Below are 26725 nucleotides of genomic sequence, written 5' to 3' on the forward strand. Positions count from 1 at the left end.
CCAATCTCCTTGCGGGTAGGTGGTGAATTAATTCCGGTCAGTGAGAAGTGAAATGCAGCTCCTGGAAATTTTCCCCCAAAGAGAGCTGAATCAACCTGCTACCTGTGAGGTAAGTATGATGTCCACAGCACCAACTGCCACATTGGGCCATGAGGAAGAAAACCACAATTTAAGAGCTATATGACAGTGAGCTGTAAGAAGCGCGGGTCCCTGGGGAAATAAGGAGCAGCGCTATACTTGCCCTAGGTGCTCATTTCCTGCCTGTGTAAGAGAGATATGCAGCTGCCTTAATTAAGTTACCATTATTTTTGGATTTGGGTATTTGCATCTGAGCCCAATTCTAAGGGACACAAGCGAGGACCAATTAATATCACACTGTGTCAGGTAATTACATTTTACCCATGTTTGGACAGATACATACTAGTATTTATTATGTGTCATAGTTTGTGTCTAGAGGTCCCCCCAAAGCCTCACGCAGTCATGGGGCGGGCTACTAAAGTTTATGACTGATTCATGGTCCAATGCTGGGATTATGGATGTGCTACACCTGCCCTGGGGTGTGTAGTTTGCATACAATGGAAAGGAGGGAAAGAGGCTGCTTGCTGCAGCTCCTCCCCTTCTTTTGCTCTTGTTGCTTTTTCTGTGGTGTGCTCCCCCCATGAACTGTCGCCCTCTGCCATGTGCCACTCTGCCTTGGAGCCAGCTTGGTATGGACTAAAACCTCCACAAACTGTGGGCTAAATAAACCTTTCCTTCCTTAATTGTGGGCCTCAGGTATTTTGTCCCAGCAATGAGAGAAAAGTAATTGAGACATTATGGTTTTAGGTGGAAGTCACATAGAACTAGAAAGAGAAACAGTTATTTTATTTTACTTCCCCAATATTTTAATTCATCAGATTAAAACCTGGAAGAAAACTTGGTGGTGGAGGTAGAGACATGACAGTAATCTTATATACTGTATATGGGAAAAGTTGATGAACTGACTCTAGCCCTACCAGCAGTATGCTCTCAGGAAATCACTTGATCTCTTGCAGCTTCAATTTCCTTATCTATCAAATAAAGAGATCAATACCTACTTCACTGAGTTGTTTGAATAAATAAGACATTTCATGTGGCAAAGCTTAATAGGTAGCACTAAGCACTATGTAAATATAATGGGCTGTAATCATAAAATGGAAGAGAAATTTTATGTATAACTATAAAACTTAAAAAATAATCAGCTCACAAAAGCTCTTCCATTCGTATCTGTATATATGTGTGGGTTGTTAGTTATAAAATAAGAAAAAACTGAAAAAAAATAATGCTAGCTCATAACTTAGGAACATGATGAACAATTCAGGGCTCATTGCCATAAACTTGGATTTCTGACCCATCTTTACATGAAAGCTCTTTAAAATTTTAATATCTTGATTTTATATTATAGAAAACGTTCAAACAATCTTATGCTGCACTTCAAGTTTGAATGTTTTCTATAATATAAAACCAAGATATTTCAATAAGCTGACATTAGTCCAAATGTGGATTTAATCATTTACATTTCCATACAATGCCTGAGTAACTCTAAATGTGATCTTTGTTAAATAAAGTTAACCCTCTGCATCAGCTTTAGCGTTTCTAGATTCAACCACATGAAGACTGAAAATATTGCTTTTGTACTGAACATAGGCAGACTTTTTTCTTGCCATTGTTCCCTAGACAATTCAGTATAACAATTATTTCCATAGCATGTATCTTAGGCATTCTGAGTAACCTGGAAGTGATTTAAAGCCTGTGGGAGGATGTGCAAGGGTTTAGCAAATACTGTATTTTATGGAAGGGACTTGAGCATCCACAGGATGTTGGTATCCTCAGGGGTCCTAGAGCCAAATCCTCTATTTGCTTTCTGTCTTAAAACTATATTTCATTTTTACTGTTTTTAAAGTGTTCAGTGGAGATAAAAAGCAAAGTTGACATGAAGTCTAAATCTCACAGAAAGATAATACTTGTGGGCCTGGCTTGGGTGGGAATAGCCAGAAAGGAGGCCTTAAAATTCCTGTTAAGGAGGAGGCTGTGACAGAAAGCAGAAGCAGAAGGCAGCTCTGCCCACGGGATGGTGGAGGTAAATAGGACCAGAGGACACCCGAGCTGACTGAGAACTTCAGAGAAAGAGCCAACTCCCACCCCTTTCCCAGGGACCCTGCTTCTGTCTGGGTGGCCGAGTATTAGGGTCAATGAAAAGAGCCAAGCAGAAGCTTCCATTTGTACCAAGTGCTGCAGAGCATGTTTTTCTGTGCGGCGGAGTTGCTCTGATTCACTTTGTTTTGTTTTGTTTTGTTTTGTTTTGTTTTGTTTTGTTTTGTTTTGGCAGGGCCTTGCTATTTTGCCCAGGTTGGTCTTAAATTCCTGGGCTCAAGTGATCCCCCTGTCTCAGCCTCCCTGTAGCTGGGAATACTGGTGCTGCCACTGTGTTGAGCTCCACAATGACTTTTAATGATGAGACTTTCTAGTAAGGTAGGGCCAAGCCATGCTCTCAGCATAAACAGCCTCTTGATTGATGGTAGCAAAGAAAACTTGAGACACAAGCTCCTCGGTGGGAGTAATTCCCTCTAGGACGTAAATCTTTAAATCCATCAAAGGTCTTTTTTCAAAATTACATTTTCTGGAAAAGTTTTAAATGTGATTTTAAAAGTCAAATGTTAGCCAGGCATGGCGGTGCAAGCTTCTGATCTAAGAACTTTTGGAGGCTGAGGCGGGAGGTTTGCAAGTTTGAGCCACACCTGAGAAACTTGGTGACTTAACCCTGTTTCAAAATAAAAATTTTTAAAAAGGCTGGGATGTAGGTCGGTGAGAAGATCCTGGATTGAATCCCTAGTACAAAAAAGCAGAAAATCAAACGTTAATGTCCTTATCAGCATGAATGAATGAAATAAAATCAATCAGCTACCAACTTAAACAGCAGTTTAAATTGCTCTGTTTGACTTAAAGAACATAAGACATCCCACCCTGCATGCTCTACACAGTGCAGGAACGTGGAGACTTGGTGCCATTTTCCAGCATGAGACCTCTCAGGTTCATGAACTGTTGTTGTGTATCATAGCATCAAACTCTTAAAATTCTAAATTGCTCTGATTTCATTTTTGATGCCAAGGAGCCTTAACCTCGAGAAAATACAGTAAAAGATAACACAGGTATTGGCAGATTCTGCCCTGGATCCACAGCAGTCCACTCTTGGGCACAGAAAGCTGCACGTTGAGCCACACCCTGATACAGAATTGGACATTATGCACCTCCTCTTAGAAGTCTGTTTATGTGTGTGGTATGTGAGACAGAAACAGATTTAATTTCCTGTTTATAATCAATCCTAGTGAACCTGAGATCCAATCTACTATATGTACTCTTTTATCTGCATTCACAGAATAAGTATCAAGGACATTTCACACATGTGTGACCTCAGAATAATTGTGAATCTGTCAGAATTATCGGTCCATACAATAAAACTTTGGATGATGAGTGAATTGTTCTGTGAGTGTTCTCCAAGATGGGCAAATATTTCTAATCAATTTAAATTTGATAAATGAGTAATGTCTCACAATACCAGTAGTATGTGGTGCCGAATATCATACGATTACAACCAAGCCAAGGGCTCTTCTCTCTCTGCTTCTCTCTCACTCTTGCTCTCTTGCTCTTGCTGCAGGGTTGGGGGTGATGGTCTCCCAACAGCAAGAGGTTATGGAGGAGATCTCATCTGCAGAGGTGGAGGAGAAAAAGGCAGAAGAATCCCTCATTTCAAGTGAGATTAGGGAAATGTGGGAAACAGTGCAAAATGCTGCAGGAAAGCACCGCCCAAATAAGGCTGTAGCACTGAGTGATGAATCTGTTTCATGACAATACAATGTCACATTTCTGCAAAATCCTCAAAAGAAGGCAAAAACAAGTGTCACTGGATAGGTTCCTTGTTAAACCTGTATGCAGCCAACAGAGGGCCGTGATTCCATTTGTGATAGTGAAAGTCATCCACCAACCACAAAGGTTTTCAAAGGTATGTGCAGGTTAATTTGTTTATTTTTCTTTCTATTTTGTATTTTCTTTATTATTCTGCATTACATTACCTTATTGTAATCATTTTTGTATGAGTGTTTTTGAGTTGTGGAACAAATCATCTGAGTTTCCATTATTTCTTTTCTTTTTTTTTTTTTTTTTGTGGTACCAGAAATTGAACTCAGGACCTTGTGCTCACCAGGCAGGTGCTGCGCTGCTGAGCTATATCCCTGCCCTCTGTAATTTCTTATTATTTGACATACAAGTGCTTTGGATTGCATGCATGTATCCAGAATAAATTCTGCTCTAAAGCCAAGGTTTTACTGTAGTATGTAAGCACACTTATTACTGCATAATAGCAAAAAGGTAAAAACCCAAATGCTCAAAGGTGAGAAGTTTTTTCTCGCTTGCTAGCATTGTGACTGAAATGACAAGTGTGAAGACCTTGCTCGACACAAGCAAAGAGGGGTAGGGAGATAGTATGTTCTTTCCTTAGCTGTACAATGGCGTTATGGTTTGTGTCTGGATGTCCCCCCAAAGCCTCATGCAGTCTTGGGGCAGGCTTCTAGATATCTGACTGATCCATGGTCCAATGCTGGGATTATGGGTGTGAGTGCTGCACCCACCCTGAGGCAGGTAGTTTGCATACAATGTAAGGGAGGGAAAGAGGCTGCTTGCAGCCACTCCTCCCTTTTTGTTCCTGCTGCTTTTGCTATCTTCCATGAAGGGCTGCCCTCGGCCATGTGCCCCTCTGCCTTGGAGCCAGCTGAGTATGGACTGAAACCTCCACGAACTGTGAGCTAAGTAAACCTTTCCTTCCTTAATTTTGGGTGTCAGGTATTTTGTTTTGGTTTTTTTTTTTGTTTTTTTTTTTTTGGGTTTTTCTCCGGTACCGGGAACCGAACTCACGGCCTTGCACTTGCCAGGCAGGTGCTTTTGCCACTGAGCTAAGTCCCCAGCCCCGGTGTCAGGTATTTTGTCCAGCAACGAAAGAAAGGTAACCAAGACAAATGGGTAATGCCTGGAAATGGCTGTGGCATCCATTCAATGGGTGCAGCAGGTGTCAGCAAATGTTAATGACTACGCTCTCCTTCCCTGCCCATATCACTGTCAGCATACAAGGCCCATTTCAGCTACATCTCCTCCATGGAGCTTCAGGTTATAAACTCCACAAGGATTTGGTCTTAGTCTTACTGTCTTATTTACCATAGAATCACTAATACAAAGCACGAGGTCAAGCTAGCTCACACAGCTGCACTTTGTGTAAATGAGAAAAAGGAAATACCCCTTCCTCCTAGTGGCAGCAGCCCCACACTGGGGCACAGAAATGGGCAGGGGCTACAGTGTGGTCACATTGCAGAAGGCGTCCCATTACCAGGTTTAACTTACTCTGCCGTCCCTCAGAGACCCTACCTGGCCTCTGTCAGGCACACAGCAGGCACCCAAGAAATATTTGGCAATGAATGAATTAACTGAGACTAAGGAAAAGTAAGGGTTTCTTCTTGGTGCTCTTTGCAGTTTTACCCAAGAACTTTGAGCAAGTCTGTGTACCAGTCTCCAAAATGCAATGGTTAGGGTATGGTCAGTAAGATCCAAACCCGCTCTAAAATAGTAGCACTTCTATGCCTGCTACACGCAATGTGGTCAGATCCTGTCAAGTGAATCATTCTTCAAATCTGTGGTACCTAGTTTAGGTGTGGTATAATAATACACTGATCTTTATCCTTGCTTCTGACACCATCTCCTAAAACCTTTGGAATTTTCTGAGTGATGAGGGCAACTTCTGTGATTATAAGGCCCTTTCTACTACAGCTGAGTGAGTCTGTGCCTAGTGGGGTGGAAATTTTAGCTGCACCACTGATCTCCAAGGAGAGGGTAGGGTTCTAAAAACCCGTGAACAGTAAGAATCAGTGGTATAGCCTTAAGCCTTTAAATTGTGGGGCTGTGCCAACTCTGGACAGAGTCAGAATTGAATGGAAGTGTTGGGTCACCCAACTTAGTGTTGGAGAATTGAGTGTCAGTGTGGAAAAGTCCTCTCCTACATTTGGCATCAGAAAATAACAGTCAAAAAAAAAAAAAAAGAAAGAAAACAAAAAGAAGGAAAGAGAAAAATATCACTTACTAGAGAATATTCTAGAAATGTTCTTGTATATACATTGCCAGGGAATTGCTACTTAACAGTTACCAGAGATTCTCTATCAGTGTGGGATGACACATCTGATAGTCTGGTACAGGGCACTGGTCAACTATACATCTTCTAAAGAATTCTATTGTGACTTCACTGAAAATGTCACAAATAGGGAGGTGTCGTAAATGTGCGCTGTCCGCAAATGCACCAGGGCACAACTTTCTAGGGTTAGATCTTGAAACCTCCAAAGGTAGGTGATCTGAGGACACTCTTACCCAGGCAGGCAAAGGTGAAGGAAGGAAGAGGGCAAGAAAGAGGATGGTTGCTCCTGTTTCCAGGAGCCAGGCCAGCACTGTGTGTCATTTCCAATGACACTTGTCATGACACTTTCAGTGTGGCACTGACACTTCCAATGTGGCCCTTGTCTTTTGCATCTTTCTTTTCTGGACCCTTCTGCACTCACCTGTGCCTCACCTGGGCCTTTCTTCCTTGGCCTCTCTCTGCCCAGAGCCTGGAACTGCGGGACTCATCCTCTCAGTCCACTGGAATTACCTGCAGACCCGCCCCTCTTGCTTCTGACCCAAATAAAAAGCTCTTCCTTCAACATGTTCACTGAATCCAAACTCCACTGTCCTTAATAAACAACTAGGGGATTTTAAAAATGCCTAGGGCTTATCCTCAAATGCAGTATTTTGATTCTGTTGCTCTGAGTAGGTCTTTATTTTGATTCTTTCGTCTAGGGTAGCTCTCTAGTGACTCATACACATCAGGGCTGAGGACCACTTGTAAAGCTGATTTTGACTAGATGGTAAATGCCTGTGACTGAATTTGTTCCCTTCAAAGGTGTGGACAACTGATGAATACTTACTAAGAGAAGTGGGTAGGATTTAGGGTAGCAGTTTAACGGGATATGAAAGTTTAACAGCAAGTTTTAGATTCAGAGGACAGGTCAATCCTCTTCTGGAACCTGCAATAAATATACCTGAGCTATTCTGATGTTTTGCAGTTTCTTCCTTTCTTCCCTGTCTAAATTCACAGCCTTTAGGAAGTCCACCTCCTGTACCCCAGCCTGGCCCACACCCCCACCCCCAGCGACTCCCACTGGACCCAGCTCACAAAGGATGTAAATAAGGGTAGGGCCATTTGTAAGGGATAGGGCTGACATTATCTCCCTCAGGACCATTGGAAAATAAGGTTTACAAGGTTCATTCTCAGGACTACATAGTTTGTGGGCATTGGAGCTGACAGTCAGTTCCCTTGGTCCCGTCTTTTCTAACACTGCCGTTTGAAGAGTAGACTGGAAGCTTGCTGCCCAAGGGTCCTTGGGGAAGAACACTGGGCTGAACAGCCCGGGTGTGGTGCTGCCAGGGGCTTCTGCCCTGCCTCTCGTAGCTTTCTTCATCTGGCAGGTGGATTCTGGTTCTATTTTTGGTACTAATATGAGATCATATGACTTAAACCAAACCCAATGCCATCCTGAGTAACGCTTGCTGCATTTAGAGGTTTCAGGACAGTGCAGAAGGCAGTGGCCTTGGACCTGGCACACTGGACTGTGCCAGATACGGATCCAAAGCCTGCCCGCGGGAGTACAGAGGTCTCTCCAGGGAAGAATTCATTCTCAAGAGGAGAATTCTGTCCTCTATCTTTAGATTCAAGGTGCTACACCTACTAGTTACAAGAGTCACCTTCACTGGGTGCTCTATCGGCATTTTTTTCTTTAATTGGCTTTCCATTTTACGAAAGGGACCCTGAGAGACAGAAGGGTCAGACAATTTCCCCTGTAAAGGTCAAGCTGAGAACCACCACATCTTGAAACTACTTATAAACTCATCCCTTTGTGGAGAAACACACACAGAGACTGGCTTATAGCATTTCAGAACAATAGACTTGATAACCCCCAAATGAAAACTCTGCAGAAAAATCCATTAATTCAACTCCCTAAGTGAAGACCAACATGTTCTGCTCAAAGAAGAGAAGATAGAAGGAGGTCTGATTCACATGGACAGGGCTAGACCCCTTTCTGGACAAAGCAGGACTCTGCAGCAGCATTCATTTCCTGTGTCTCTGCAGATTCACCTATCTTGACACTACGATCTCACGGCCACTGAAGTGGACATTGGCGTGAAGGTCAGGGAAGGTCAGACTTGTTCTTCCCCACCTGTACGGGAAGGAGAGGCCTCAGAATCACATTACTAAGTGCAGGGACTGAGGTGGTAAGGCTAGGGAAGGGGTCTTTGCAGTTAAAAAGAACAAGGGTGCACCTTTCTAATAGGATGGTCTGTATCTATGGAAGGAATGTTCCTTTTGTTTCAGCAGTATTGAAGGTTGAACCCAATGCCTCATGCACAGTAGGCAAGTGCTCTGCCAGTGAGATAGACTCCCAGCCTTTTCTGTATTTTATTCTGAGACAGGTCCTCATTAAGTTGCCCAAGCTGGCTTAGAATTTGTGATCCTCCTGCCTCAGAGTAACTGGGATTACAGGTGTGTGCCACTGCGCTCAGTTGGAAGGAAGAGACAGGGGAATCAATTATAAGGAGGTCCAGGTGTGTGCGTATGTATATGAATGTGTGTGTGTTTATGTGTATAATACACACATACCTGAGATAAACACCCGGTCATATGGAGACCAGAGGCCCCATTGCTGAATGGATGGTGAGACCTCTTAGTAGGGCAAGAAGAAAAGTCCAAAGTAGGTTCACCATCAGCAAGCACTCCAGGGGCTTCCCGCCATGAAAAATGGGGGTCACTCTCAATGCGAGCCTCTGAGGCCCTAAGCAGGATCTGGTCGTGCGGGAGCCCACAGAAGAAGGGACTCCAGTGGGGGGCAAGACTGCATATATGGCAGCCTTGGCAGTGAAGTCACTAGAAGGTTGCAGCTAAGCTTGCCAGGGATATGACACCCAGTACACAGCAGGTTGGAAGGGATGGTGCTCACTTCAAGAAATGAGACTCAATATCCAGGAAAACCATAACAACAAAAGGAGGAGGTTTTCTCAGCAGGAAGCCTGAGGGAATACAGCGACCACCGCCTCTCCTCCCTGCTGGGCGCTCTTCCAACCAGGGTTAGCATGCTCTGATAGACTTCAGCATCTCAGGCACTTGCTCCACACGCTGCCTGGCCTTGCTCATGAAAACCAACATCAGGTTACTCCTGGCTACTCCTCAGTGGTGGTCAGGGGCAGCTCTGGGTCACTCACAGGCGTGGGTGGCATGGAACACGGTTACGACTGCCTTCCACAGGGCGGCTGCTCTCTTTGGATTGGAGAAGTGGCCAATGCTGACCCATTTCAATGACAAAAGAAGTCACAAGACTCATAGGGGAGACAAAAGTTTTAAAAAGAACAGAAGAGCAAGACAAAGCTGAGTTTGAACTTCAGTACTCCGTCCAGGGCACAGCTGGGGGCTTTTGGTTCCTGGGGAAGCCTGGCCCCTGCTGAAGATGGCCGGGACCGTGCAGGTCCCTTCATTCACGGATAAGGCCACGCCTGCAGAGGTGGGACGTTCCCAGGACCGCACTAAATGGAGAAGCAACACTCACTGGCAAAGAGAAGCAGTGACGAATGGGAAGAGGCCGTGTTTATTTTACTTTTGCTGATTGATTCCTAAAGAAACGGAGTAACAAGATTGAGAACACGGTCATGCTCAGTTTGGTCCTCGATCTAGGACCTCTCCAGCTCAGGCTCATCCTTTTATTGGTAAAGTCTCTTCTGGCTCTGACTGAACTAGACCATGCCATGCGCCAAAAGGTTAAGGCATTTCACCACGACCCTTATATTTCTGATCCAACCAGAATGTGTTTCGGGTCACAGAGTATTTCACGGCAGGGAGTATACAGTGGCAGGAATCCACATAACCTCTGTATTTTACAGAGAGCCCCGCACGCTGTCACAGGTTCCTGGATGAGAGGGGACATTTGTCACACCCAGCAACGCAGACTGATGTATGTGTTGCCATCTGCGAATCCAGAGTCAAGGCCTGATTAGCTCCACTGCTAGTTGTTGTTGTGAAGCTGTCCTTAGAACAACAGACAGAAAAATTACGGCTCCCTGCAGGGCTCCAGCAGCCCACCGCCGCGTTGGGTGAGACACTTTATGCGTCTGGGCAGGTTTCCCCTGGCTTATTACAGGAGACATAATTGCTTTTGTTACACATCCATAGGAATCTGGAAAAGACATTTTTTACGGTCCTCATTTTCAATGCCCTACTTACCCACTTCATCCCTGATGTTTGCAAGTTCGATTGACAGCTCTTTTTCTTTCACAAGGGCACTTTCATTCTGAAAAAACAAAACGAATACCGAGAGTCCCCTAGTTTTATGCTACATAAGTACTTGCACATGTTTAATTAATGAATCACATTAAGCAAATATTTATAAGTCTAGCCCTTAAGGAGATAATTTTTCTCATTACATAAGCATATAAAAACTTAACCGCCAAGTCTGACTCATTCATCTGTATTCATTCAAACATCAAACTTTGCACTGTAATATTTGAAATACCCATAGCTGTGCTTTTTCTCTATGCACATATTACACTCTTGTAGATCATCCTGCAATGATTTTTTGCACATCTGTGTCCTACACATCAATATACTGTGTATTATTACTATATACTGCTAAGTCTTTCCCTTTTTAACCATGTTATTTTTCTCTGACCTACAAAGGCTTGTTTTACCACTCTCCCCCTAAACTTACCCTTTGTGTGCATCTGGTTAGCTACCTAATGAATAACAACGATCAGAGCTGAACCCTCAACATGAAACATTTATCTTTGTAACAAGATCAGTCACAGCAGTTAAGGCTTCCTAGGTTTTTCTTCTATTATTGACATCAATAGGAGGGACAAAAGGAACCTCTACACTTGAAGTATTAGGGTAAAGGATCCCATGTGCCTCTTAAAGACGGCTAAGGTATTTTCAAATCAAACATACTCTGTCACATAGAAAAGAGAACGAGTGGAAGATATGCTCAATTTGTAACCTGGGTTACAGTAATTCAATTAAGAATTTATTAAGATACCATAAAGAGTTGATTAAGATTCTATTAATAAATACTACTACTAATAATAATGATAAAATACTAACAACAAGTTACAGATATCAGCCTTTCAAAGAAGCTGTCATTCAATAAAATATACTCCCAAAGCAAACAAATTTTGAGAGACAGACTTTTTTGATTCAAATGTAGACCATAACTCTGGCACAGATATCCCCGGAGCCTTGTGAATGTTTTCTATAGTTTGCACATTCAATGCCCCAAAAGGTCTATGTGTTAAAGGCTTGGTTCCCAAGGTAGTGCTCCTCAGAGGTGCTGTGGACCCCTGAAATGGAGGGGTCCACTGGAAGGTCCTTAGGTTCTCAGGGACTGTGGACTCCAGCCTCTTCCTCCCTTTTGCTTCTTGGCCATGAAGTGAGTAGTTTGCTCTGCAGGTTTCTCCCCACCCTTGCCCTCTGGCATACCCACCACTGTTCCAAACCAGTGGGACCCCTGACCTTGGCCTGGAACTTCAAAAGCCATGAGCCAAAATAAACCTTTTTCTTTCTATAAGTTAATTGTCTCAGGTATTTCATTACAGTGATGGAACACAGACTACTACAATGTTCTTTACTGACTATCTTTGACTTTAGTTTCAGCACCTTTGATGCCCCTATGGTCAGTGAACTACAGACAGCTCTTATACTCTTGTTCCTGTGACTGGGTCAATTAGACTCAGATAACAAGGGTGCTAGTTTGGGTTCCAGGGAGAGTTTCAGGTGATTCAAAAGGTCTTTCTTTCCTCAGCAATGTCATAATATTCATAATTCTAAAAGTAAAACTCAATTTTCAGAATAAACTGAGAGCTACTGCCATCACAATTGTTGACAATTATTAGCTAGTAATTCTCTGAGAAAATGTAGCAACAAATCCATCCTTTGAGTGACAACAGGCCTTGCCATGGTTTGAATGTTTGTACCCCCCAAAATTCATATGCTCTGATCCTAACTCACCCATAAATGTAAGGCTCTGAGGAAGCAAGCCTTTGGGATGATTCCGTCCTGAGGGGCCATCATGAATGGGTGAGTGGTCTTATGCTAGAAGCCCCAGAGCATAACCTTGACCTTCCATAGGAGAGGACACAGCAAGAAGGCACTGTTCTGTGAGAGAGTGGGTGCTCATCATTCTCCAGATTTACTGAAGCCTCATTTGTGAAGTTCTTCCCTATGAGTTCAGGGTCAGTAATGACAACTCAGGGTATGTTTTCCTTATCATAAAATGATACTGTCTCAATGGCAAGCCCAGTGGACAGGGCTATCACAAAGGTTCAGTGAATTAGCATAGGTAATGTAGTTGAAAAGCGGCGAGCACTTAGGTGTTATTACACCTGCATGCCAGGTGTTATTACAGTCCCATGGCTTCTTTTTGTTTTATTTGCAATTGGATAACATCTTATAATAGGTGCCTTTCTGCATTAATTATCTGTTTAGAGATTTCATATCAGTTTTATGCTCTGGTTTCTTGAGCACCTTCCTGGGTCTGCCCAGACTCTAAAATTTTACTTTTTTGTGGTGTTGGATATCGATCTTAGGACCTCAAGCACGCTAGGCAAGCACTCTACCACTGAGCCACATACCCAGAGAGATCAGCAAGACTGAGAGGGCAGGGCGTGCAGCCTAGTGGTACTGTACTTGCCATCCCCAGCACTGCCAAGAAAAAGAAAGGGCAGGTAGGGGTAACTCAAGTGGGTTTTGTTTGAAGATTATTTACTAGTTAATAAAGGTTTGTAACGCTAACTTCTACCAAACACTTCTGTAGGCCATACACAGTGTTAGGCAAGATCCCATTTACCTTTCCAGGTATAGCGGTTCCTCAGTACCAACAGGGAGTGGACTGGTTTCAGGACCCCTGTTCTCACCCCAGGCTTCCAAAATCTGGGATGGTGAAGTCTTAGATAAAATGGTATAAGAGTTGCATAGAACCTACGCGCATCCTCCTGCAGACTTTAAATCATTTCTAGATTACTTATGATCCTACTGCAATGTGATTACTGTTGAAATAGTTGATGATACTGTATTATTGAGGGAATGATAATACAAAGTCTGCACATGATCAGTACAGATACATTTTTTCCCCAGGTAATGTCAATCTGCTGCTAGCTGACTATCAGGAGGAGTTCAGGAGGGCTGACTGTACTATTCAGTGGTTCCTGGAATTTATGTCCTTTGTTGGGGAGGGAACTGGAGCTTTAATGGTGAAGTAAGCAGCCCCTGCACCTCCTTCCAGGAAATGGCAAAGACAGCAGTTATAACCCAGCACCTACACTCTTCGTCAAACTCTAACACACCAAGAATCTCCCCTCTTCAGTTTAGACAGATATAAACTCAAGATTAAAATTGCACTTGTCCTCAGACCAGACTGAACACTTCTGTTCATGTCTGGCTGAAAGAAAGGTGATCACTCTCTTCTCTTCTGGACTCACTGATCTGGCTCCCTGGAAAATCCCCTGGCTGCGCTCACTCACTGCCTCAAAGCCTGAGCTGCCCACATTTACCCGGGACCTTGATTTGGAGGTTGACGGTGGTACACTTCCAGGGCTTGGACCCTTTTCAGTACAGCCTCCTTGGTTAAAATTTCAGATAGTGCTATCTGCTTGCTTTTCCCTGATAGCCCTGGAAGGGCCGTTCTGATGGCCCCAGAATGCATTCCTGCTGAAGATGGCGCCGTAGCTCTGCCCCAGCTTGTCAAGGAGAGCCAGCCTATGCAGTGTGGTGACAACCCCTCTTCTCTAAGTGCTTCTTTTGAAATGATATCAACACTTCTAATTTACAGATTCTCTGCATCAAGGAAAGCTGCTTTTAGTTTTCCGTCAGCCAAATCAGAATGACGCAGGGCTACCCTGCAACGCGATGAGTCAACAGCCGTGAATGCAGATCCAGCGCTCTTAAGGCAGGCGGTGAACTTCAAGGAAACTTCCACTGGCTGTTCCTTGCCAAAGTGCTATCTCCGTCTGTTGCGGCTCACCGAAGCCAGTGATGGTCTTGATCTTAGGAAGCCCTCAGATTCTGGGGAATACCCAGGACTCCTTCTAAAAGGACCTCAAGGTGCTTTTCTCCCTCATTCCCCAAACTAAGCTAGGTCCTGGGTGATGACGGGGGGATGACTGGAATATAAGCAAGTTCTCTGACGGCCAAGGTTAGATCAGCGCTTCCCTAAATGGGGGACAAGTGGAAAATTCCTAACTGGTGCCAAGCACGAGAGATCCTGCGTTCACTCAAAAGGGCTAAAAATAGAGCTCACTAACCCAGTGACACCGTCCAGAAATCACAAAGCCAAAGAAGGCCATTCCTCTGCATTGGCTGTTTACGGCAGGGTTAATTGGAAATGGGTAGGTTGAGAACACTCACCTATGCCCCAAACCAGCAGTGGCATTCTCTTAGTCATGTACTCTCTCCTCTGCACTCTCACTTCTCTATTTGTTTCAAGATGGTCTACATATGTTATTCAAACGTGGACTCCAAGATGAGCTGGTCTCACAACACATCCAGCTCACCTTATCTGCCTGTGCTCCTAAGCATCCCAGATGCTTCAGGTGATCTGCTTCACGAGAGCCTACCTTGCTTTTTAAACATGGTCCCCCAGGCCAAGGCCTTCCACAGACTCCTGCGGAATGTTGCCTTTTATCTTTTCTGGCTAGAGAGGCATGGAAAAGCATGCAACCTAGTCATTATTCCATTCATTTCAAGCAAGTAGATTTGTAGCCAAGCCCTAAGCATGCCTGCCACACTCTGTTATTTTAAGATGCTTGGCCAGTGAGTGTTATCTGTTCAGATGGTTGATGATACCATGGGAACTTGGTGCTAATAGGAAGTGAAAACGCCTCTCCTTGTTAGCATCACCTGTGTGATCCTAGGCTTGGGCATCAGCCACCCATGCTCCTTCCTGGATAGGAAACCAATCGACTGGCCTGTTTATTATTAAAATGGAATTCTGGGTGCCTCTGAGGCACCATCATTCAATGCAGTGTGTACTTACTGAGTGCCTACTATGTGCCAGGCAGGGAATTTCTGCCTTCAAGGAGCTCGCCTCTCAGAGTCAGTCAATGCATAAGCGAGTATAAAACAACGGGATTGAATTCAGTGGGGCAAGTCTGTTTTGGAGATTTAAACTGAGGCCAGAAGATGAATAAGCAGAAGAATATGCAGGGAGCACCCCAGCACAAAAGCCAGGAAAAGCAGTGACACACGATACTCCCTGGGGCTTTCTGGGAACCTCTGCTACCTCACCAGAGGGGCCCTGCATTTTCCTTCCAACTTTCTGCCTCTGGTCTGTGATACTCCTGTGGAAGTCTTGGGGACTACAAGGGGCACTGAGGACAATTTCACTGAGTTTTGAGCATTATCAGCCCTGTCTTCCCCATCGTCTCTCTCTATATATATTTTAAAGAGGAGTCATATATATGTAAACAAACAATTACATATGCAAGCCTAAAGACTCTTAATTAATCTTTCCTTTCTTTTTTGGCTTGCAGACCAGCAAAATTGTGCCATATGAGCTGGGACATTTCTCCCTCCATACTAAACAAAAGAACCACAATGAAGAATTAAATTAAGAAACTGATGGAATTCTGGTATTCGGGGGAAATATCTAGATTCTTTTCATCATGAATTTTAAAAATTCACCTAACACGCACACACTTAATTGCACAGATGTTAAGGAATTTTTCACCCTTCCCAGAAACAGCATTGCTTTTCACCCACGAATACAGGTTAGGGTTTAACTGAATACGGTAGAACTTGGCCTTCCGAGGGAAACGTTTTCTTCTGACTTTCCAAATGAACAAGCCACAGGTGACATGCACAGGACAGGTAAGTCTTCAGGGCTGTTTTCATGGCACCTTTTTTTTTAAACACTGCATTCATTTTCAACCTTAATATTAAGAAGATTGGCCAGAGTCATAACAGCTCCGCAGAGAAATCCCTTGGGAGGTAGGCTGACCTTCTGTTTTTCATTTCAGTTATCATGGCTTTAAGGCAGATTCTGTGTCTTCTGAGTCAACCAATAGGTATTATTGCTTTCACATATAATTAACACTAAGGCATGTATTTTCGTATAATGCTCTACTTTTCCACTCAAAACCTGAATTTCATATAACTCTATTAAAGGCAAAGTATCATTGACATTTAATGGATTCAACACATTTCAGTGTCTAATTGTATGAATAATGGGTAAAGCCAAACCTTGTATTAAAACAGATCAGTGTGACAAATGTGTGTAATTCTAGCCTTCATCCTTGAACACGAGGGGCTGAGTCACTGGTTAAATGAAAACATCTAGTTTACCTAAGATACTGCAATGAATGGGGGAAATCTCATATCTGAGAGCTAATAAGGGAAATCTATACATGGAAAATGAGCAATTGGAAAGGACAGAGACTAATGCAGCCAAGGAGAAGGAATGCCAATCTAAGAAAGCAATGCTGGGAAATTCTAGATCCCAGAGTAAGTGCAGCAGGAAGGGAAATTAGCCAATACTGTGATTTTTAATTTATTTATGGTGCACTTAAGCAGTTCCTTGACCTTTGCTGATGTCTACCTTCCTTTAATCACCTTCCCTAATGCATTAGCGTCAGAGCACCTTCACATACCTGAGAGGAACAGCAAGGTGACTTCTCCCAACTCCCACCCTCACCAAGAATTTGAGAAAAAAGTCAATGAGATTAGCTTCTGATTATAACTAAGATTATAATCAGCACATAACAGGTTAGAGTAGAGTTATACAAGTAGCCGCTAAGAGAACAGGATCAGACCTAACCCAGGAAGACTTGGCAACAAACTCAGTCTATTAACACGTACAAGAACGGACAAGCCCATGCGTCGTGAGGGGAACTAGTCAGCAACGGGAGTGAGGAAGCACAGTTCCCAGGGTCAGCAACAATCACAGAGCCCTCCCAAGTGCGTGCCAGATGAGGGAGGGTGATGGGACACACCTGTCAGGCTCTCAAGCCACTGGATTCTTAAATAACAGAACTTGCAGGGCCAGATTCTATTCCCATTATAGTTTCTCAGAGATAGACTTCTAACTCTGAAAAGATATAACATGTTCATCAGGCTTGTTATCTTTGTTTGCTTGTCAGAGTTCTCACTGATAAAAACAGATTACCATTCTGGCTTACACATCTAGTTTCTTTCTCCTCGTAACTCCACCTTCCTAAATGGATCACTTCTGGAAGGTTAAGGATGAGGAGCTTTTGTACTTGCAGAGTTACTGCTTCACCCTAGACCTTGCTGAGACCACAGGTTAACCGATCCTTTGGGATCCATTGGAATGTCCTGATGGCCTTCTAGGTCAGGCCTTTGCTCTCAAAATACCCATAGCTGAGTCTTGCTACAGATTGCATTTCAGTTAAAAAGCCCAAAGTAAATCCCGACCTTTTAATGAATTCAAGTGAAAAAAAAAAAAAAGTCCAGCATTCACCTTAGAAACTTACATACTCCCTATGTAGTGTTTTTCCCACTGTGCTGACCATGAAATTGTCCTCTTATATTTCATCAAACTGCACTAAAACACTCTTCCTCTTGAACTCCCTGTTCGGAGTAATACTGTTTCTTCTCTTCAGTTTAATACAATTCCAATCCATTATTCAAAGTTTAATTTATGTTCCCCTTCTTCCAAGAAAGCTTGCCAAAGGCTCTGTCCTAATTTCGCCTTTTACCAAATTCTAGAAACAGGTATGGTCAGTATCATGGAACTTTCAGTTAATTACACTCCAATATTTTATGAACTTTTATTGTTCTATGTATATTATTGTTGCCTACCCTGCTTGCACTTTCTCTGGAAAAGGCAGAAGTTCAAACAAACCAGTAAGTGGTAAACTCTAGAATAGCTATCCATGCCTTCTAAGATGCTTTTCGACAGTCACCATAGAAACTAGGCACAGAATAAACCAGAAATAAATATTGCTAATTGGATAGGGTTTTGTAAATTGGAAGCACAAAAGCACAAGTAGCTCTAAAAAACCGTTTGTTCATTTAATGAAAAGGGTTTTTTATTTTATACGCTAGGCAAGTTTCTAGTTCCTCCCAAAAATAAATGCTAAAGAAGCACCTTCAGATTCCTATTTCTTAGCTCCACCTCTGAAACTGATTACCTATAGTCCTTTAATTCTTCCACCATGTTTTTTAGACCACGTGTAGCTGTACTATGACCGAATTGTAAAAATTATTGTGTGTGTTTCTCAAAATAAAGTTTTATTTAAAAATTCTCTGTTTGTATGGCTGAGGAAGTGTTCATTTTACAAGGGTCATTAAGTTGGGCTAAAGTAATCAGAAAAACTTTACCGACAGTATTACCAGCCCCCCTTCAAACTAGTGTTGATGGTGGGGTTTTCAGAGCTGACAGACTCTGAAAGGTTTTCTTGTGGAATTTGCAGGCGTACTGAGTTCTAAAGTCTGAGACTGCAATGGTTTGCTGCGGCCCTCCTGCTATACAATTCTCCGTGCAATAGCTAACTATTGAATAAATAAATGATTTTGACATATGACTTGAAAAGCAAGCAACTGAACAAACCAATGCCTTTTATGTTACAAAAACGAAAATCTTCAGTTGTCAAAAAAGCACCCAAGAGTATGTATCGACAAAACTTTGAATGGGAATACTATTCTGAACTACAGCAAAGAAAAGCCAAGATGTGTGGGCATGGTGCATTTGTGGTACAGTGGTGAGTATAGCTCCACTCCAAGGTGGGTGGAAACACAATGAAATAGTTTACAAATGCAAGGTAAAGTTTTAATGTTTTCATCTGTAAAGAATAATTTGTACTGAGTTTAAAATTTCAAAGCTAAAATAAATGAAAGCTACTTAAACATCACAGGGCTAAAGAAATGAAACAACATTGGATGATTTTCCAAAATCTCTGAATTCAAGAATAATCAGGGGATGGTTATTTTCAGGAACTTGATTTGAAAGACAGTGAGGACAGATTCACTTTTAAACATATTGCCTCTATTTCTGTTTCTTGTTTTGTTTTGTTTTTTTATTCTTTTTGAGACAGGCTCTCGCTATGCAGTTCAGGCTGGCCTTGAGCTCACTTTGTACCCCAGACTGGTCTCGAACTCACAAAGATCCTCCTGCCTCAGCCTCCCGATTTTTTTGTTGCTGTTATTTCTAAAACTTTTGTGCCAGAGTTTAGGAAATACAAACTTTATAATATTTCTGTACGTGTGCTTTATCTTTCCTTTTTACAGTAAGTATTGTTATAAAGCTTCACTTGGTGCCTTTTTGTGGTTACTTTTCTAGAAAAAAGGCTTCATCACTTCCATGTAGGATTTGAAAAGCACTGAGTACAATTATTTTATATTTCTACCTGTTAAAATGACATAAATGTGTATGTAAACATTTTAGTTCACACTCAGGGTAGCAAAAGCCAGACCCACTGAATAGTTATTTGTATTGGACAAGAGTACTGAGTGACTTTCAAGGTATCAGTTTAATTTCCAGGTGGTGTGTTAGCCTACTTTGCATCAAAGTTCATAAGCAGAACTGATAACCAAGATGTTCCCCAGTGACTGCATTGTAATGAGTTTTAAATGAAGCCATGTATTTCCCTTCACCTGGTCACATATTCTACCTCAAGCTGTCTAGTAGCTGATATGCACGTGGGCAAAAAGGAGGCAGTTTCAGCCCCAGGAGAAATCCCATTTCATGCATCTTTGAGAAATTCAAATGTGCATGATAACACAATATATCACAGAGACAAGAGTTTCTGCCAGCAGCTACCTAGCGGTGAAATTAAAAGCATACCCTAATGCCTTTGCAAGTCACAGAGCAGGCAAGTGTCAGAAGCAACGAAAGGCTTTGTCTTAGAACTGCCATACTATTCTCCGGTATACTCTGTTTTCAGGTCTCTGCCTGTGAATTTTTCCCGCCAGTGATTACTTAAACACACACTCAGACTCCCTGGCTTTCAAAATTTCACCTCTATATTATCCACCCCTCAGGATGCCAAGAGTATAGAAAGCAAAACTAGACGGGTGTGATTTTTCTCACTCATAAGGAATATACATTAAAAAAAAAAAAAAACTGCTTTAAAGAAAAAGGGTGGTCAACTTTCAAAGTTTCAGCTTCGTGGAGAAAAACATGCTTAGCTAATCTACATTCCCCACCGCAGTGCTTAGGTTTAGCAGGTACATTACAATGCAGCAAGAATATTCCAAGAATTTCTCCGCAGTTTGGATTTCAAGATGTTCCTCCTATTTCAGGCAAATGCAACAGTTCCATGGAGACTGCAGGAATACAGAATTATGTAAGGCACCACTGCGGAGTGTGCGAGACCAAATGTTTGCGTGAGCCCCGCTCCCAATTCAGCACACGGGGACGAGTAAAGGGAGGTTCCTGGCCCCTAACAAAGCGCGCTCGCATGCTGGGGAGAGGAGGACAGAGGTGGCTGGCTAGCGCTGGCGCGGACTCTCTGCCCTGGCAAAGAAGGAGGGGGGAGAAGACAGAGAAGGCAAAGTACCGTCTTGTCCAGGCACTGACGGCAGTGATAAGGCTTGCAGCAGCAGTGGCCCATCCCGGTAGGCTGGCTGGCAGGGGAACTCCTGCATTCAGCGTGTCAGCGGTAACTCCTAAGCCGAGGCGCTGGCACACGCGAAAGGGGCGCGCCGCGGGGAGCTGTCACAACTTCCATGTGGTCCCCTCGGCTACCTTATTTCTCCTAATAACTTCGGAAATCCAGAAGCCGGAGGAATGAGAGGAGGAGGAGGAGGAGGGCCCAGCAGCAGCGTTCAGATCCTGCTGCTCGAGGGAGGGAGAGAGGGCGGGCGCCAGGCAGGGGGGAGGGCCACTTTGCCCTGGAATCCTCAGAATGAGGCAAATCAATCGTCTATAACAACAGAGCCTTTTCCAATGCCACCGCTCCAAGAGGACAGCCAGCCTGCTCTGAGCCGGCAGCCACTCCCAGGGTGCGCCTGTGCACCACGAAGACACGCCTGGAGAGGACGCAGGACGCACACAAAAGGAGCGCTGCTACCGGGACCAAGGGCGCTCCCCTCTGCGCTCATCCTCCTTTCTGCCTTTTGAAGAAGTAAAAATACTTATAGACATGGTAGATACGGCCTCTCCTTCCCTGAAACTCCTGTTAGGAGCATTTGTTGTCAAGGAGCAGAGCTGCTCTTTTTAAAATTTGAATACCACAATTTTTTTTTTTTTTTTTGCCATAGCTGATGAAATCTTTACATTTATTTTGAATGTAAAACTGTGAAATCGCTTGCCTTGGCCGACATACCCACCAGGGTGGTTTAAGTAATTAAAACTGAGGCTCGGGATAGGTATTCCTCCCAGGCAAATGGGTACAAAAGCTTCAGAAGACTTGATCATTGTAAGCAGTGTGTAACCTTTGAAAGCCAAAGATTAAAAAGGGAAGGGGAAAAGGAGCGAAAATTTTTCCCTAAAAGATACTCGGTATTTAAAAATACATATATTTATATGACTATTTACAAGATTAATTTTATATGTACTGATACCGCAGAGAAGAAATCCTGAAATTTATTATTAGCAGAAATACACAATTACGTTTTGTCAAAGGCGCTACACAGACCAGAAAATTAGGTGATTTTAGTAACTTAACTGAGATCTTCCAGGCAGATTTTAATTAAGTAGTACAGTCTATGTAGATTTACAAGCGTGCGCTTGTAAGAAGTCCAAAAATATTTAGTCATCCAATAAGAATAAAGTAAAATATTTACCCTAATCTTAAAAGAATAAGCACAAATCTTTCCTTAAAACTAACAGATAAAGTCAGCATAATCCTTTAGGCAGGCAATTTGTCTAGAGCTATTAATTTTTTAAGTATCCACATATTTAGATCCAACATTTTCATTTCTGACCTACAATACTATGCAAGGGTGTATGCATAAGAATATCCACCGTAGCCTGACTGTAACAGTATGGAAATAGGACACACCCCAGAGTTTTTAAACTTTCCCACTGTCTGGAAAGGTACTATGTGGTAGAGGGTGCAGGAAAATGTAAACTTTTATCAAAAAACAAAGCAAATGTATGTCCGGAATGTAACTTGGGAAACACAAACTGTTCACATAGCAAATTTCTACCTTTTTTAGTCTCTTACCAATATGTTTCATTTTTACCTTTTTAAAAGAAAGCGTACTAGGGGGAAGGCAGGGCTCACCTGCCTGTGGGCTCTGGGATGTTGGGAAGAACTGAATTCTCTCTTCCCAGCAAGGCTCAGGGTCCTAGGCAGTGAGATTGGGCAGACCTGAGGGAGAGACAGGGCACCTTGAGACAGGGCCTGACGGCTAGTTGTGAAACTTTTGAATCACCGGGGGGGAAATTATATTTTAACAAGGAGTGGCTAGATCCACCCACGTTCACAGTGTCATTCACAAGGGGCAGCAGGTGGGAGCAACTCAAGGGTCCACTGATACACACATGCATATAAAAAAATGTGGAATATATGTGCAATGAAATATTATTTAGCCTTAAAAGGAAGGATTTTTTTTTTTTCCAGTGCTGGGGATGAAACCCAGGGGCTTGAACATGCTAGGCACACGCCTCACCACTGAGCTACACCCCCAACCCCAAAATAGAGGAAATTTGATACATAGTCCAATATGGACAGACCTTGAAGACATTATTTTAAGTAAAACAGCTAGAAATAAAGGACAAATGCTACATGAGTCCACGTATATGCGGTACCTTGACTCAGCCAAGTCAGACAGAGAGTGGTCCTAGAATGACAGTTGTCATGGGGGGAGGGGAGAATGGTCACCGAGTTGTAATTTTATAAAATTTTAGACATTTCTAGAGACTGCACAGCAATATGAGTATACTTAAGGATACTGCACTGTGCATTTAAAAATAGTTAAAATGCTAAAATTTTTTGGTGCGTATTCTGCACAACAAAAAAAGTAGTAGCTTGACTTAACCTAAAGGCAGACAGTTCCTACCCAACAAGTATGGATGAAGTCATGATGGCGAACAGTCCCAGTTTTTGGAAGGAGCTAGAGGGGTGGGGAGGCGCCACAAAACTGAACTTCTTTCCAGAATATTTTCTTCAGGAAAAATTAGCTTCCTCTAGGCAGTGTGCCTTAGGAGACCGTTGCTTTCTGTATTAGAATGTATGGTGCACTTTCCCAGGAAATTGCCGCTGGCCCTTGGAAGATGCATGAGGACTACTGGTACTGTACATGCCGGCAGGAGCTGAGGGTGAGACTACAGAATCCGCAGCACCGAGGGTGAGGTCTGGCTCAGCACTCAGGGCTACTGCACTTGGCTCAGTCTGCCCAGAAATCACACACATGCATGACCTGCACCCATGTAACCCAGACTCTAAGACATGCATCAGCAATATAGAAGCCTGTCTTCTTTGTTAGCTTTAAATGCTATGAAAGTTTTTATACCTACTCAAAACAGAGATAAATACAAAGGAACTTCGTGTAGCCATTACCAGTTTCAACAGTTATCAAGATCTTGGCACACGGGTTTCACATTTACTCCATTTTTTATTTTATTTCATTCATCTGTCACCCACAATCCATAATTAGATAGATTTTGTCACTCTTTTTTGCCTTTCTGGTCTTCCTGTCTTTTTTTTTTTTTTTTTTTGGTACCAGGAATCAAACTCCTGACCTCAGGCTTGCCAGGCAAGGTCTTATGCCACTGAGCTATATCCCCAGCCCGTCTCTGTCTTTGTAGCTCTCCTTTCTCAGTTTGTTTGAACCAGGACCCAAACTGTGACTCAGCCATTGTATTGGGTTTTAGGTCTCTTGGCTGTCTTACAGATAGTTTCACTCTCTGTCCTTTCTCCCTTGTGCTACTGACCTGTCAGAACTGGCCACCTGCCCTGTCTCGCAAGATGGATTTGCCTTGCAGTGTTATTGCATTTATTATTACTTCCCTTTAAGTGAAATTTAGTTCTCAAGTCTGGGTTAGATTCAAGTTCAGCTCTGAGGCACAGTAATCCTCCAGTGTGATGCTGCATTTAGTCAGGAAGCACACAGTGTCTCGGTGTTTCATTCTGAGTGAGCTGCAATGAATCAGGACGTGACGGCCCCATCTCCTCAACTGTACAGTTCCTCATCAACCTTTAGTCTAATGGCTCCACCTCTTACTAATTATGTGAACTGGTTATTCCGTTGGGGTTGCAACATGATGCTTTGATTGTTTCTGTCTTTTTGCATTTCTGAGCTGCAATTTTTGTGTAAAAAATAATTTTGGAGCTGGGAATGTAGCTCAGTGGTAGAGCACTTGCTGAACATATGCAGGGCCCTCAGTTTGATCCCTGGCACTACAAATAATCATAATCATAATTTTTCTTTATCAATTAGGGCAATTTCAATTCCATGCAATATATTTTGTATAAGAGAGAAGGCTAAATGTTTACTCCTTTCCTGTGAATGTCAATTTTTGGAACAAAGACTTGGCATTTCAATAGCGTCCGATGAAGCTATTTTGGCGATTGTCATTTGCTTTCTTTTACTTTTTCAAAATGTACACTATGACCTGTTTTTATTTAATGTACACAATGTTTCGGTCATCTGTACTTACCTGTTTAGATACTCAGTGAATCTCCTCTTTAGCCTGTGGGGGCCCTTTCTTATTGGCCCCTGGTGTCATTTGACGTATTCATTAGTCTGCCCTCCTTACTTCATGGCATAAAAATACACCCTGGGCTCACCTGGTATATTTTCTGCCACAGATGCGGAATCACTCTTCCTTTCTAGAGGCCCTGCTTCCTTCTAGATGGGGAAGGTAAGTAGGCACAGCAGAAAGTGGGTGCTGTCTGTTGTCTGGGGAAGGCTCCCTGGAGGGAGTGGGGTTTGCCATGGAGGAAGTGATCCTTCCCACAGAGAAATGTCCTCCCAAGAAGAAATCCAGCTAGGGCTTCAGGCTGGGATGAGAAGAAAACTGCCCCTTTTCTGGGGACCCTCAGAAGGGGCTTGGACTCTAGGGAGAGGAAAATGCTCCATGAAACTCATTTTGTGAAGATAAATTAACCCCTATAATATGTGGCAAGGTAAGGGTCAAGAATGGAGATGTCCTGAATAAAAATTTTCCAGGAGTGGGGGTGTAGCTCAATGCCGCAGCGTGTACTTAATATATGTGAGGCCCTGGGTTTGATCGCTAGCATCAAAAAGAAAAAAAAAATTCTCCAAGGAGTCCTGAAAATGCTTGGATACCTGGGAAAAAGATTAAGCTTTTTGAAGGCAAATAGAACAAGGGTTTAGACTGTTGGAATTTGGCATGAAAGGACACTGTGACCTCATAGGCTCCTGAAATAAGGTGCATATTGGCTCCCAATACTATAAAAATTTTGATAGGATTTTTTATCCCTGGCATGTTTTCTTGCACTGGAATAGGAACAAGTACTTAGAAAAGTCATATGAAAGCCTAGTGGGATATTTTAGCAGAGAAAATCTTATGAACACTGTGTTTTGGAGCAGTAAGTAATTGACAACAGATGTCAGGCACGGTTCTTAGGATTTGCACAAAATGCCTCACGCAGCTCTTGCAAAACCATGTGAAATAAACACTATTATCATCTCCATTTTACTGATGAGAAAATTAAGGCTCAGAGAGATTTCACAACTTCCACATAAAGCTAGGAAGTGGCAGTGGGACTTTACATTCTGCCTCTCAAGCTCATGGCCTAAGCCCCTGGGCTTTAGTAACTGCACGGTTATAGTTAAACCTTTAACCTATAGTTAAAGGCCTACAGAACAGTAAGTCTGTGCTGTAACTGGGGTGAGGATGTGAACATATGAACCTGTAAAAAGAAATTCAAACGTATTTATGGGATTGGCCCACATTTTCACAGCTTAGAAACAAGCTCTGTATTGTTTTTTAAAGTAAGGATATAAAAATGCACAATTTAAAAATGCACATAGCAACTACATGCATCTCAATGTTAAAATCTCCAATTCGGTTATTTCTTTGACTTCCTTAAACTGGGAACTCCTTACCTAGCCCCCACCATCAACTACCCCTGTCAGACCCAAATCTCTTCAGTGCAAATTTGGCTCAAACTCAGCTCCCCAGGCAGCGGCATCTCTCCCTCTCCGTGGCCTTTGCCTGCCCCTCCCATTTGAAGTGACTTTTTACCTCTGACATTTAGGGTCATTCTAAGTGCTCTTGCACCGCAATGTCATACTTCATGAAATAGTAGTGGTTCACATTTGTCTTCCACCAAATATCACAGCACGCCTACGGTGCCTCCCTGAAGTTCGCCTTTAACGTTATTGATCTGCTGTGAGAACAGGACTCCGGAAACACTTCCTGAAGTGAAGTGCAGGGAGGTTCAGAGGAGTCAGACCCATTGTAGGTGGCTTTGGGACACAGGTGAGCCGCTCTGAGCCTCATTCCCACCTGCAGGAGGTCATTGAGATACAAATCATATCCCTGCGTCACTATTAATTGCAAAAGGAAACTATGAAAAATGATCACAAAATAGTCTCTTATAGATTGTCAAGGCAACCATCTGTTTATTTTATTTCCACCATCTATGTCTCTCCTTTTTCCATGCATCTAAAATACGAGCTTGGGCTCTGATACTACAAAGAGCACTGCCAGGAAAATATGAATAGCTTTTA

General features: G+C 42.9%; 1 protein-coding gene across 1 annotated transcript in view; it reads right to left on the minus strand.

Annotated features, from left to right (window-relative positions):
• The window catches only part of LOC102025713 (microtubule-associated tumor suppressor candidate 2), a 75646-nt gene extending 54609 nt beyond the window's left edge, over positions 1–21037 (minus strand). Inside the window, exons 1-2 of the mRNA XM_005387754.2 lie at positions 20635–21037; positions 10355–10421 (exon numbers count right to left, since the gene is read on the minus strand). Coding sequence (XP_005387811.1) covers positions 10355–10421; positions 20635–20688 — 121 coding nt within the window. The 5' untranslated portion in view covers positions 20689–21037. The remainder of the gene's footprint in view (positions 1–10354; positions 10422–20634) is intronic.
• Between the last annotated feature and the right edge of the window lie 5688 nt (positions 21038–26725).

This window comes from Chinchilla lanigera, unplaced genomic scaffold (assembly GCF_000276665.1).
Source record: "Chinchilla lanigera isolate Chin_1 unplaced genomic scaffold, ChiLan1.0 scaffold00030, whole genome shotgun sequence".
NCBI classification, from domain to species: Eukaryota; Metazoa; Chordata; class Mammalia; order Rodentia; family Chinchillidae; genus Chinchilla; species Chinchilla lanigera.